Source organism: Glycine max, chromosome 8 (genome assembly GCF_000004515.6).
Source record: "Glycine max cultivar Williams 82 chromosome 8, Glycine_max_v4.0, whole genome shotgun sequence".
NCBI classification, from domain to species: domain Eukaryota; kingdom Viridiplantae; phylum Streptophyta; class Magnoliopsida; order Fabales; family Fabaceae; genus Glycine; species Glycine max.
In genome coordinates this window covers 12,231,458-12,246,296 of record NC_038244.2, presented here as the reverse complement: position 1 = coordinate 12,246,296, position 14,839 = coordinate 12,231,458, and the positions used below count along the sequence as shown (strand labels likewise).

At 30.0% G+C, this 14,839-nt stretch overlaps 2 protein-coding genes across 3 annotated transcripts in view; both read left to right on the top strand.

Annotated features, from left to right (window-relative positions):
- The window catches only part of LOC100780527 (callose synthase 2), a 30,621-nt gene extending 28,476 nt beyond the window's left edge, over positions 1-2,145 (top strand). For both annotated transcript variants that reach the window (XM_006585300.4, XM_041018203.1), the window contains 3 exons: positions 11-61; positions 572-757; positions 1,437-2,145. In XM_006585300.4, coding sequence (XP_006585363.1) covers positions 11-61; positions 572-757; positions 1,437-1,685 — 486 coding nt within the window. In that variant the 3' untranslated portion in view covers positions 1,686-2,145. The remainder of the gene's footprint in view (positions 1-10; positions 62-571; positions 758-1,436) is intronic.
- Positions 2,146-7,038: 4,893 nt separating this feature from the next.
- On the top strand, positions 7,039-8,576 carry LOC100781082 (uncharacterized). Its single transcript, XM_003532839.5, has 2 exons — positions 7,039-7,349; positions 7,462-8,576. Exon 2 carries the CDS (start codon positions 7,477-7,479, stop codon positions 8,326-8,328), a length of 852 nt encoding a protein of 283 aa, XP_003532887.1. The 5' UTR covers positions 7,039-7,349; positions 7,462-7,476; the 3' UTR covers positions 8,329-8,576.
- The last annotated feature ends 6,263 nt before the right edge of the window (positions 8,577-14,839 follow it).

Below are 14,839 nucleotides of genomic sequence, written 5' to 3'. Positions count from 1 at the left end.
TGGCTTACAGGTTTATGGTCTTTCTTGGATGATAATCTTTGTAATATTGGGTTTAATGAAGGTGAGAATTCACATTATTATATTTTGTATCGTTAAGATTTGGTGTATTCTTTGTTCAGGGAATGCTGCTGAGTGCTCACTGCCTCCACATGCAATAGCTGAAATGATGTTTTGCTTTGAACACCATTAATGAGTTTTCAGCATTATGTTGAAAAATTAACAAATAAAGACACAATAAGATAAAACCAAGATTCGCCTATGTAGAAGTTTTAACTGCATAAAAATAAATTGAGAAACTTCTACTATTGTGACCTTGTGTTTGGTTTAGTTAAATATTATTTGCTAAAATAGAGTATTAAAAGTTCATGTCCACATAATATGCCATCTTTTCTTTTAACTTCTAAGGCCACTCTTGTTTTTAATCATGACTAGACATATTTATGTGCATCTTTTTTCGCTGCATAATGGCTAACAATATTTCTGAGGTACAGGCAAGAGATGAACAGTCATCATCTCCATACTCTCCTTTTCTCTTACACCTTCACACATCCCTTTCTATTGGATTTTGTAGGGTGTATCTGTTGGCAGGCGCCGCCTCAGTGCAGACTACCAACTTCTATTTCGATTGATCGTGGGTTCTATTTTCTTAACATTCCTTGCCATCTTCATAATCCTAATAGCAGTTGCCAAGATGACAATTAAGGACATAATAGTCTGCATTCTTGCAGTCATGCCAACGGGCTGGGGAATTCTGCTGGTCAGTGAATATTTTTTTCTCTCTTTGCTCACATTTTCTTTCAATTCAACATATAATTTGATCCCCGAAAGTAACAATGTGTTGCTTTGATCCCTAAGGCTAAAACAAATTGGTCTCTAAATGTGTTTACATGCTAACTAATTAATTTACCCTATCAAGTTGTCAAGTTCCTAACAATTTTTGGCGTACAGTCTTAAAAAAAGTAATTTTGATGTAAAATAATCTAGTAATTATTTTGTAGAGATTTTTAAAAAAAGAAAAAGCTATTTTATGTTTGTTTGCAATAATAAAAATCACTTCTAAGAAAAACAATTGTTTTTATGAAAGACTGTTCACTATACCTTCTGATTTTAATTCGATTTAAGATATTTTTTTAGCTTCTGATTATTTTGAAAAGCAGAAACAAAGGTATGTGTATTAAAAAAAAGCTATAACAAATGGACCCTTTATTCTCACAATGGACTAATTTGTATACACAAAAGCCTTTAGGGATCAAAGCCTTTATGATTTGTATACACCCTTTATTCTTTTCATGGTATCTCTCTTTCGTCACATCCTCTACAAACTTGAGATTTCATTGTCAAAATATAACAAAGTGACACCTCAATATTTCTTCTCACGGTCCAGTTTGAGCATTTACTCATTACATTATCTTGTCTTTTTGTTTTTCCGCTAAAAGATTGCACAAGCTTGCAAGCCTCTCATTAAAAAAACTTGGTTTTGGGGGTCTGTTCGAGCACTTGCACGCGGATATGAAGTAATAATGGGCTTGCTTCTCTTCACACCAGTTGCTTTCTTGGCATGGTTCCCATTTGTTTCAGAGTTTCAAACTAGAATGCTTTTCAACCAAGCTTTTAGCAGAGGTTTGCAGATTTCTCGTATTCTTGGTGGACAAAGTAATGAACGCTCCTCTAACCACAAAGAGTGACACTGAAATTTCATTTTCATCGATTATCTTTTATCAAACGTTTCGACCATGTGTCGTTACATTATTTTAAGAGGTTCATATACTCTTTAAATAATGTGACCACATAGATTGGATGATAATGAAAGATAATAAGATGCTTATTCATATATACTTGCGATTTTGTACATGCTTTAGTATGGATTACAGTTTAAAAGTTGTATCAGAACAGCTAGGCTCTCTATTCTGTAAATTGTGCTAGGTTTTATAATTTTATATAGCGTTTAAATGCCTTTTAATTACCCATTTTTTGATGAATCCTTCCTTCTATCTTTCTTCGTTTTGTGATGATGAGAAAGGGGTTTAACTCACTTGAGCAGGGTGAGAATGTAGAATGTATGTTGATGATTACGTGGTTAGAAATTTTGTACTGGTATTTTTAAATGCTAAGAGCGTTATAATCTTATAATTTTATGTTGTGTAATTCTATTTCGAATTTTGATATTATTCATTTGTTTTCTTTCATTTTACTGAGATTTTTTCTCTCTATTTTTCCTTTTTTTTAATTTTTATTATTTTCACCTACTATGCAACTAGAGTAAGGAAAAAAACCCTAGGTAAACTATACTTTGGCTCCTGATTATTATCTAACAAAATGGAATATCATTTAAGTATATGTTCCCTCCAACGACTATTTTCTAGTGCTGATAAGTAGTCAACAATTTATTATGATGATAGAGTTAATGCTAACATTTATTCTCAATCAATTGGGTGGATATTATCTACATTTATTGTAATTATTCTTTGATTGAGCTCTCTATAAAAAGCTTTTAACACTTGCTTTTATAGTTGATCCTAAACAGACAGTAACTTCTATCTTATTTCTTTTTGTACAATTTGAGAGTGTTGAGACTAAAGAGACTTATTATAAAGAATACTTTTGGAAAAGTTTCATGAGGAGCAAGTATAAAGAATACTTGGAGAGAGAGGAGCTAATTTTTATCTTTTTGTAATTCTATTTGATAGTGAAAGTCATGGTGAAAAAAAAGGATTGAACATAGCTTTAGATCGATTGTAAGACGAACTGATATAAAAAGCTTATGTACTTTTCTCTACCCTTTAATTAATCTTTTATATTTCCTTTATAATAATGTTAGAAAATAGCAGGAATTAAGAGGTTTTTACCCATTTAATAAAAAAATAAAAACTTATCCAAATAATAAAAATGCAAATTATTTACACAAATAATACAAAATAGTATTGTATACTAAGGTTTTTTTTTCACTTTAGAAATCGGTTCCTAGGAAACTAATTTTTAAACGTTTTTTTTAAAACTCAGTTTAGAAAAAAAAATTTAACTAAGTTTTTTTTTATTTTTTATTTGTTTCTAAATTTTTTTTGTATTTTTTAAGTCTTTTTATTTATTTATGTTATTTTTTAATTATTTATATTTATGTTTTGTTTAAATTGAAAATAATATTATTTTTTATATGTTGTTATTTTTTTGCATATTTTTTGTTTTATTGTTTTTTGAAGAGTTGAAATCCTTTATATTATTGAAATTCTTTTTAAACGTGAGTGATGAAATATCTAAATTATAAAATAGAAAGATTAAAATCACTTATTTTAAAAAAATATGAGTATGAAAATAAACATGTTTTTATTCCTTATATCTTAATTTTGTTGTAGTTTTACCAACACAATAGTGACTAAAAACTCATAAAAATTACTAGCATAAAAATTATAGAATATTTTGATACCAAATTTTTTTTTAAAGAAATAGAGTCAAAAGACTAAATAAACTAAAAAAAATCATAATTAATATATAAAGAATTATCTAGAGTTGAAATCCTTTGTATTTTAATTTTATTTTATTATTAGAACAAATAATTGAAATTAAAAAAATATTTAACCAACAAGTTGAATTGAACTAAAATATTTAAATTGTAAAATATATATATAATTACAAACAATATAACAAAATATTTAAATCTGAAGCAATACAAAAAAAATTAAAATACAAAGAATATGACATAAATTTAACATTGTTGACTTGAGCCTATAGGTGAAGACAATTTTTCTTTGAATGACCTCGAATTCGACACATGAAACATCACTTTGGTTGATCGAGTTGCCAAATATCTATTTTGGGTTTGCATACTAGAGGAGATAGGACAATCCTTAGAATTTCTTCTTCTTTGGGTAGGAGCAGAATCTTGGCTTATGACACGTTGGTCAATACGCTTCGTTGTGCAATTTTTCAAACAATCATTTGTATACGTTGGAGACATTTTCAACTTATACACATGATACATATAGTTCTTGTACTCATGGTGAGCATGTTTACAAGCAGCAACAACATGAAAACAAGGCATGTGCAATTTTTGGAATTTGTCATAATCACATCATTTTTCATCCAGCCTAACCGTGAGATTTCCAGTGGGTCGAATCTGTCTCTCAGGTTAATTGTCTCCTGGACCAAGAACTGTGTGTCGCATCAATCAAACTCAAGAACAATGTGAGTGTTTTTCTTTCTCTATGTGTCTTCCATGACTTTGTTTAGTACTTGTGTATAAACTTGGTCAAATGTAAGCATTGTTGTGACATCTTTCCTTATTTGGTTGAACAATGTGTTACAACTTATATATGTTGATTTTATCAGGGCATTTATTAGCATATTTTGTGTTTTCTTGAGTATCGAATTAATCGACTTAACAAGATTGGTGGTCATGTGTCCCCATCGATGACCATTATTTCATGCAAGAGTCCACTTGTTTCGTGGAATCTTACTGAGCCAATTAATTGCTCGATCACCATTTTCTTCCTCCCTCAAATTGTTGTAGTAGTGATTGAACATAGGCTTTGTCCTTGCATATATTGAGTAGTTATAAATATGCAATTTCAATATTGTCAATAATACAAAATAAAGTGATATTTAATATGAAGAGAAAGAAGTTTGACACTCACCCATATTGATAATTAATTTTTTGATGCCATTGTTCTTAAACCACCTCATGTAATTTTGTCCAATGTGTTGAATGCAGAATACATGCACAAAATTTTGTGTCGTCCACCCACTATCGTGTCTTATGTAAACACTTTTTATTGACTTGTGCTTGATTGAAATCAAACATAGACCCTATTGTGAGGGTGAGATGCCTTTTTAAATTTTTTACGAAGAAAAGTCATGTTTATGTTGTTTCACCCTAGACAATGACAAAGACTATTGAAAGGATTTTATAGTTGTCATCTTTTGCAACTTCCATAAGGAGGGTCCCCTTGAACTTACCGTACAACCATGTTTCATTGACCTGAATCAGAAGCTGGCAATATTGAAACCCATTAACAACAGTCTAAACTCCAAAAAAGAAGATAAAATTTCATGAAATCCTTTACTGTTTGACTTCCTTGTGGAGGCATTGACAATGTTTCTTTCTCCGCGACCATAATAGGAAGAAATTGCTACATATAAACTAGAATAAATTGATAATTCAAATAAATTGCTTAGTTCACTAGTTATTTGGATGGACTAGACGAGTACTTCATGCTTCTAGTATATGAGTTATCTAGTCGTGGACATGTTTTTTCCTCGTGTTGCTTCTGGTCATCAAACATGTTAACTTAGATGCAACAAAGTGGTTAATATAAATTGATTTTTTTGTCTTCATCAAAATCGTAAGAGATGTCTAGGTTGTTTAATGATGGATCGTCCAGTGTCTAACATTTTAAATATATATATATATATATATATATATATATATATATATATATATATATAGTGTTAATTTTTATATATATGAATGAGACATGAGGTTTTCAATTAATTTTTTATTAATATAATTTTTTGTAGAAATAATGTATGTGAAATGAGATTTTCAATTTAACATGAGATTTCCAATTAAGATATATTGAGTAGTATATACGTTACATCCGTCTAATTTGATATACGATATAATTTTTAACAAAATAAATAAATTAGACACTAAATGATATGAGTGTTGCTAGGTGCACCCAACATTATTGTTGATGCACCCATCATTCTTGAAAATGGCAAAATTACCCCTGTCTTCTTTCTCCCTTTACATATCAAATTGATCCGCAAGTTGATTTTTAAGACTTACAGATCAAGTTGATCGGTAAGTCTTTTACGGATCAACTTAATCTGTAAGTCTTAAAAATTAACTTGCAGATCAAGTTGATCCGTAAGAAGCTTGCGGATCAAGTTGATCCATAAAAGACTTACCGAACAACTTGATCTGTAAGCCTTAAAAATCAACTTGCGGATCAACTTGATCCACAAGAAGCATGCAAATCAAGTTAATTCGCAAGCTTCTTACGGATCAAGTTGATCCGTAAGAAGTTTGCGGATCATCTATATTAACTGCAGATCAACTAAAACCTATACGGATCAACTTGAATGAGCTGGGTGCATAAAAATATTTTTAAAAATACACAAAAATATTTTTACCTTTTCACATTAAGTGCTGGATGTACCAACAATAATGCTTGGTGTACCTAACAACACCCAAATGATATTTAACACCTAGTAAAATTATAGCCGTAAAAATAAGTTAGTTTGCTTGACAAGGACTTAAGGCCTAACTTACACTAGGCTTAGCTGCCCACGCCAAGTCAGATTTTGCCAGACAATAAATTCGGCCAACACTTTTTTAAAGCCTATTTAGTTGAAAAGGTTTATTTCTAGGACATCCAAAAAGTCTTTAAGACATAACAAACTAGCCTATTAAAAAAACAAATAAATATTCAATTCATGGTTAGTATTATAATTATTCTACTAAATTTGTTATATTGCATTCTGTCTTACATTTATTTTGCCTTTCTAAATCTTAAACATGTTGATGAACATTAAGAGAGAAATATGCATGTATCATAAATAATACGATCGTGACATGATACGATAGAAAAATAAAAATAAAATGGAAAATATTAATAAAATAATTTAAAAAGATAGTGTTTGAAATCATCATTCAAATTTTAACTACCTTATAAATCAATCTATTTATTATATATATATATATAAACAAAAAAGGAAATAGTTATCCTGTCTTAATTCAATGTACGGTATGTCACCCTTTTAAACACAAATGGAAATTGTTTTCTGCCATTTACATAAATAGATTTTGAACATAACAAGAGAAGCAAATAAAATAAAAATTAATCACAAGTTTATAGGAAGATCGTCTGTTTATAGAACTAACCAATAGACACAAGACACTTCATCTTTTCCCAATGTATATGTAAAAAAGAAAATAAATAAATAAATGGGGTACTTCAGTCTTGAGTGGGCTATATATAAATATATAATAGTGTTCTACAATTTACAAATTGCCCAATCCATTGATACTTAAACATAGCAGTGGCATTATAAAAAATTTAAGAAAAAAGTGATAATCACACACTGCAATATGCAATACCAAACTACACTAATTGTGATTCTACTTTTCCCAAACCCTTTAGAACCCGATTCTTCTTATCTGAACAACCCAATCAAATCTCTACCGTCCATTTAAACAAAGTCCAAATCCAACCGTTGATCCTCTCTCTCTTTCTCCCTCTTTATCATCAATGAGCAATTAGTTTTTCCCTTTCGGTCACGAATTCTCAGACACCGTTTCCACTCACTCCGCGCCAACGACAATTAATCCAAAAAAAGAACGAAACCTTCAGGTTATTTATTTATTATTATTATTATTTTGTGATTTTTTTAAACCTTTTTTTTTGTTAATTTTTCTTTGTTTTGATACTTTCTGTGTCTCATTTTCTTGTGAAATTTTTTCAGTGACTTTCTTTTTACATGAACGACCTGCACGAAATGATGCCTTACTCTCAGATCTTTCAAAACAACCGAAACTACGCCGTTTGGCCGCCGTACCCGCCGGAAAACGCGGCGGTGTTCCCTCACCCTACGGCGTTCAATCCGCATCCGGGTCGGGTAACTGGAAACAAAAGGAAAGACTTTTACCGAACCGGTTCGGGTCCGCCGGTGATCCGCTCCGGCGCGAAAGGTTGCCGGATTAACCACCCGAAGCGAATTCTCGGCCGCGGCGGTGCCGCCAATCGGCTCACGCCGCCGTTCGCTCCGCGCAACACAACGTCGTTCATAATCCGGACGAAGAATTGTGGCGGCATGGTGTCGCCGCCGACTCCTGAGGCGGCGACATCATCCCCGGCGATCCTGCCGGCGGCGTCTCTGTCTCCGGCGACGTTCGACGAGAAGGCTGCGAAGGAGCAGTGGGGATTCAACGGCTACGGCTCCATGAAGGGCCTTATTCGGCTCCGGCCAGGAAATTGTGATTCCGGCGCCGGCAGGTTCGAAATGGTGTACCCTAATTCCGGTGAAGAACATAAAAACTTGGACAAAAGGGTTGCTGAACAAGATACCCATATTGCACAGCTTGAAGAGCAGAATTTGACGCTGAAGGAGAGACTTTTGTTCATGGAAAGACAATTGGATGACATGAGAAGGAGGGTTCAGTTCTTGGAGACCTACGGAACGACCAGCCGCGGTGGTGAGGGCGGGGCGGAGAATTTCCCCGCAGCCGGAGATGTTTGCTCAGTAAAGAGCTATATAAACAATTCTGGTGTTGACGGTGATAATAATAATGTTGATGAAAATAATAATTGGGAAGATATTTTGCAGTGGTAGAAGTTTTTTTTTTACTTTGGTAGGTAAATAAAAAATTGTACAAATATGATAATGTAGGGTTAGTTTTAGTTTGAATTGGTTTAGTTTAATTTGACTTGGTTTAGTTTATATCTGTTTAAGTAGTAGTTAATGTAAATACTCTTTTGTAACCTATCTCTTTCGTGAACAAACTTGGGTTGTGCCTTGTGAGTTTAGTTAGGAGTAAGGACTTTGAAACTAAGCTGAATAAGAATTGATATTGTAGATTAGAGAAGTTGTTTGTTTTGGTAGGTTTTTTTTTGCTAACTTACTCATAAATTATGTTTTTGATGTTTGTTGGGGACATGAAGGGGTTGTGTTTTGCAAGAGGGGGGCAATGCTTCTTTTGCTATATGTTGGTGTAGGTTTTTTGTTTTTCTTTTTGCCAAAAGGTATTCGATTGTGGTGCCTAATTCTTGTTATTTGATTTTTTTTTAACATGGAAAACTAATTGTCTGCACTCTTGCCACACGGCACAAGGGGAAGACAAATAGTGTCAGGAAGTGCACCATATGGATTTTGTTGTGGTGCTTTCCATGGTTCATTATGTGGGATCCATTTGGTTTGACAAGGTTTCATTATTTTTTGAAATAGCTTCCCTCTTAGCAAGCAGCTTGGGATCTAATCTGAATTATCTATGGTGTTTGTAAGCTACTGCTCGCCACTATATGTACATCACCATATGATTGATCAAGTATTTTCTCTCTCTCTCTCTCTCTCTCTTTAATTTTAATTATTTTAAATAATTAAACAAATTTCATGATGAATTTCACCTTTTTGAAGTGAAAAAAAAAGGTATTTGTGTGGACCCTTTATTTGAAGTGAGATAAATTTATGTTACATTTTAATCTAAATTAACAATAGATACGTTTTCGAGAAAATCTTTAGATTAACAAGATTGTAATTGTTAATTAATAGTTAATCACTTTTTATATTTTTTTGAAAATTAAAGATTTAATTTAGTCTTTTCTTTTATTAAAAAAAACTACTTTCATTTTTTTATCTTATTTTTTTTTATTGACATTAAGTAAATGGCTTTTGTAAAATCAAGAACCAAAAAATGAGTTTAAAATAATCAAGTAGCTCACTTGAGTGAGGAGATTACAACGTAGTTATTATAAATCTTCTCAAAGTATTTTTGATTCTCACGGATATAAAAATAGTTAAAATTTTTCTTTTTGGGTTATCAAAAAATTGGTGGATTGAAGTAACCGATAAGAATTTACTTGTACATATTTATGGTCTTTTCAATATTTTAATATACAAATAAGTACATAATATCATTATAATAATTAAAAAGATAAATGCAAGCAATAAACTCTTTTGAACAGTTCTACTTTTGACTAAAATAATTTAAAATTTTCTATTTTTTTTAGATCACGCTTCTTATTTAATAAATTATAATAGTACCTTTATAATTTTTAATAAATTTTATACAATAATATAAAATGTATTTGAGAAAGTTTTTTCTTATATATAGCTTATGATGCTAACTCTCTTCAATATATATATATATATATATATATATTATATTTATGTTATATGTATAATTTTATATATAATTTAGTTTATATTTTTATTTAATTTAACTTTTTAGAAATTCTTTTTTTATTTATTTGTTAAAAAAAATTAAAAAAATATATTTATAAAAAAATAAAATAATCAATATACACTCATTCTTTTAGAGAACATGATAACAATAACTTCGTCACAAATTATTATTTAAATTAATTTAACATAATTATATTAAAAAATAATAAATTTATTATATATGATAAATTATAAGTGAATGATTGTATAAAACTTTTTACGCATAATTTTTTTCTCATTAATAATCTATGGCAAACTTTTTTTAAAGATAATTTATATCAATTTTTTTATGGAGACAATTTATATCAAAATTAAAAATCTCAAGGGTTATGATTTTGTGGCTGAAGAGACAGCTACAATTACAATCATAAGGTTCGGCTTTCCGTAGGTTACATTTACATTCGCGGTGTTGTACGTTTGTTCTGAGGATGAAAGTATTAAATGAGATAACAAATAGTGCACATTATTGGACTGAATATTAATTTATATAAACGAAAATAATTAACACTGATAGGGATTATTTAATTTAATTAGTAATATTTTGTGACCGACACACTTATTGATGTAGCTGCTTTAATTTTAATATCAAATTTTACGTGCAAGAAAAATATCTATGTGTTCACATCATGAAAAGATATTCGAGAAAAAAGAAAAGTAATATTCCTTTTTATGAATAATCTCTAATAAGAAGAGAGAAGGTTACGAAAACATAAATGATTTGATTGTAATAATATATAAAAATATTATAGAAAGTGTTATAAATAATAGATTAAAATATTATTTTGATCCATTCAGTTTTCTCATTTTTTCTATATTTTAAAATTTTTATTTTAGTCTTTAAATTTGTAAATGAATTCAAAATGATCATTCCACATCTATTAAATAATATTTTGACATTAATTTAGTATATTTTTAGACTGTTCATCTTTTTGAAGATTCAAAATCACAAAAAAGAAAAACTGTTTGCCTAAAGCATTTAATATGTATGAAATAATTTAGGGTTTTAAAACTGTTTGCCTAAAGTATTCAATCAAATTGTTTGGTACCTATTAAATAATTTAGACAAACAATTTTTTTGAAGTTTTAAGAATATGTTTGTTTTGCCGGTTGAGGTGTAATGACATCAAAAACACACATTCACCGCAAAAACAAGAAATGTGATGCTTCTCTAAAATAGAGGTTGATGTAAACATATGTTGGGACCGACAATTCAAACATGCATTAAATTATCAGAAAATAAATCGTCAAGAAAACATAATTAATAATAAAATTAACATTTCATCATCATTTAATGAATGATATGATCATTTTAGATTCATTTACCATCAAAATGAAACTTTTAAAACTCAAATGACCAAACCAGAAAAATATGAAAACATAATGAACCAAATTGATATTAATATTAATTACCTACAAATATTGTAAAAATAACATTTAAAAAATAAAAATAGTTTAAGAAATAAATATAAATATATACCACTAAGAGTTACTTTTTTCTTTTTTTATGTAATTTTAAATACTGAAGTGAATGCTTGGGTATATAAGATGCTTTAAAGGTAACCAGGAAGTTTCCTTATAGGCAGCAAGTAGCCACAACCAGTCTTGTGTCACTTGATGCTCTCAATGACAAATGGACTTGTGTGGGTACCATGCATGAATCCAAAGCGATATATATCACTATTTTGATTTTTCATCTTAGGTTATATTAATCAAAATTCCATTATGTAGTTGCAGAAACATATCTTAAGCAAGTTCGAGACAGCTATATATCGACCTTTTCTTTTGTAAAAAGTGAATGTGGATTCTGTCCCTGTGGAGGAATGAGGGCCGTGTAAAACTACAATTTCAGTACCACCAGAGCATTAATATAGCTAGCATCTATCACAGTATAAAGAAAAGGAGTTAAGTGCCATTTACCAATTACTAGTAACACTTATAATTACATCTCTGTTAGAAGAAGAAAGAATAAATTACATTCAACAATTTGTTTTCTTCAAATTCATTAGATATTCTTTTTTTTTCATTACAGTTATTCTTTTTACTTCTTTAAAATATATTATACTGACATTATTTTTTTATATTTAGGACACAAAATAATTTTTTTCATAAGAATGCATAGGAGTACAAAATAATAAGAAAAAATCAAATAACTTCTCCATAAACATTAATTTCTTCAGAAGTTGATTTTTAACTTAGATATTTTTTTTCTTATCTTTGTCTGTAATATTATTTCTTGAGAAATTTATCTAACCAGACCTATAACACGTACTTCCTACAACCGTTGCTATAAAGTTAAAAAGACAGAAATAACGTGAATTTTGAAAGAAATTCACAGAGTGTCTTTGTATAATTTGTTCAGAAAATTATTAATTATAAAGATGCTAAATAATTCGCTTTTCGGAACAACTGTATATAAGTGTCACCTTCAACTTTAAGATAAAAAGGAGGTCAATAATCATTTTTGTACTTAATGCATAATTCGTTAAATACATTTTTTAAAAAATGAAAATATAAAATTCAATTAGTATAAAAAATGAAATATATTTAGTTGTTAATTCCAAATTCAATCTTTGATAGTATAAAAAATGTATCAGGGGGATTCAAACTCGCTCATAGAAAAAGTGAAAGTTTGTACCAAATTCTCAACCGCATGTCTCAATTCCAATTAACACAAAATTACATAATCTTCCTTGTAAGGAAGCAGGGATGCTCAATATTACCCTTACTAGTTACAAGAGTCAGCTAAAGAACATCAAACATGGAGTTCAACTTGGTAGTGAGAGGCAGAGTGGGGAAAGTCACAAGCCAAGAGAAAATGATTAATGGAGGAGACTAAGGCATTGTTTGTTTACTGTTTTCAAAAACAAAATTTCTATTTTTTTTAAAACTTGTTTGGCCCTTTAAAACATTTTGAAAGTAATTGTTTCTTTTAACACATTTCTATTTTCTAAAGTTTGTTTCATGAGTACTTGAATAGAGTATACACAGAAAACAGAAAAAAAAGATGAGAAAACATTTTTCTATTGTTTTTGTTTTTTGTATTTGAAACACTTTTTTTTAAAACCATATTTAAAACTTAATAAATTTTGAATGAAAACTTCATTATTGAGTGATGTAAATTATTTTAGAAAACAATTTTTATAACAAGTGAGAAAGGAGTCAAATATGCTCTTATCTTGTTTGGCAAATCAAATTGACAAAGGGGGATTGATTCGACATAGATGGAAATGTCCCACTTGTGCTTCCTGCATTACAATTTACCGTATATTACATATCAATTTTTATTATTTGGGATAGTTGTTTCATTTTATGCACATATTTCTTTTTCCTTTCATTCCATTTTTATAAAAATCATATTCCAAAACAATTAACGTGGAATACCTATAATAGGTATTCTAAAATACTTATATACTTTCAGAATGATCATTCCATAATAAAGGCGGGTAATATTAGAATTTTAAAACATTTGAAAGTGTAGGAAACAAAAAATGGAGTGCAAGAAGCAATTGCCCAAAGTTGTTTTTCCCTGGATTAACTTCATTATGTTACCAAACGCAGCAAGCATACTACTTATATCTCATTATTAGTATCATAAAAATGAGCCAGCACAACATTTGAAAGGTGATCAAGCATATAAAAACACTAAGCATTGTAATTGATACTAAAAATAAGAGAAAATGTTCGTAGAATATATAAATTAATCAAGGTTCAAACATTATTATTAACCAATTATACCATTAGTAAAAAGAGATTTAACTAAACATGAATGGAATCCTAAAATCAAGAAAAAGAGGAAAGGAAAAGAAGAGAACTTCATAGTAAATATATTGTTTATGCTACTCTATTTGACTTGTATTATGGTGGGCAAAGCGATGAGTCATTTCCCAGTACTTAAAATCTTACATTACTGGCAAAATTACAATGTTTCGTGTGGAAGCTTTTATTGGATAGGTTGCCATCAAAGTATAATTTGAAGAAGAGGCTGATTCAACATGCTATTTTGGATTCTTTGTGTCCATCATGCCAGGAGCATGAGGAAACTTTGGCTCACGTTTTTTTTTTTTCAAGTTCGAGAGTTATACCTTTTTTGCATCAGTGTTACAAATGAATTGGTGTTGATATGTACTACCTGAGAGGCCTTCTGATCACTTCCGACAGCACCATCAGGGGGCTTATTAGGTTGGGCAAAAAGATTTATGGGTCACGATCTGGTGTGCTACAACATGGACACTTTGGAATAGAAGGAGTGCTTTTATTTTTAGGCAAAAAATGTTTGATTTTCACTCCATTCTACAGGAAGTTCTATTCTATTCTTGGGCTTGGAAAAAAAAAATTTGGGAAACATTTTAAATATTCTTTTGTGCAGTGGAGTAGCCAACCTGGGGCTTGCTTGCATGGGATGGATTATATTGAGTTATCTCATTTGATTTGGAACTGGATTTAAACTCTGAAGCTGCATGGGTTCGTACTACAGATTTCAACAATGTATATGGCCATCTGGAACATGTTTTGGGGATAGGCATTTGTTGGTTGAAGGTTTTTGAGTGGAAGCACATTTATTCTGGTTTGAGAGGTTTTGGTCGCAGGGGAGGGTTTTCATATATTGCAATTTTGTGGGGATGTGGTTGGTGGAATCACATTTATTTTGTTATGCATAGGTTGGTTAGGACAAATTTTTAATGGAAGTTTCACTTATTAATATATGTTAACCATCTAATACTTTTAAATTAGGAATTATTTTCGTCAAGGATCACATTGGTGTAATATTTAAACGATTTAATTTAATTTTAACACATTAACCATTTATATCCTATCACTTGTGCTTCATCACTTGTATGAGAATACTTTCTTATATGACAATATAAGAATAAATTAATAACGACTATTAGATCATTATTAAGAA

Bases quoted from the DNA above. Each gene is read 5' to 3' on its own strand.
- LOC100781082 (XM_003532839.5), top strand. From the start codon at position 7,477: ATGAACGACCTGCACGAAATGATGCCTTACTCTCAGATCTTTCAAAAC.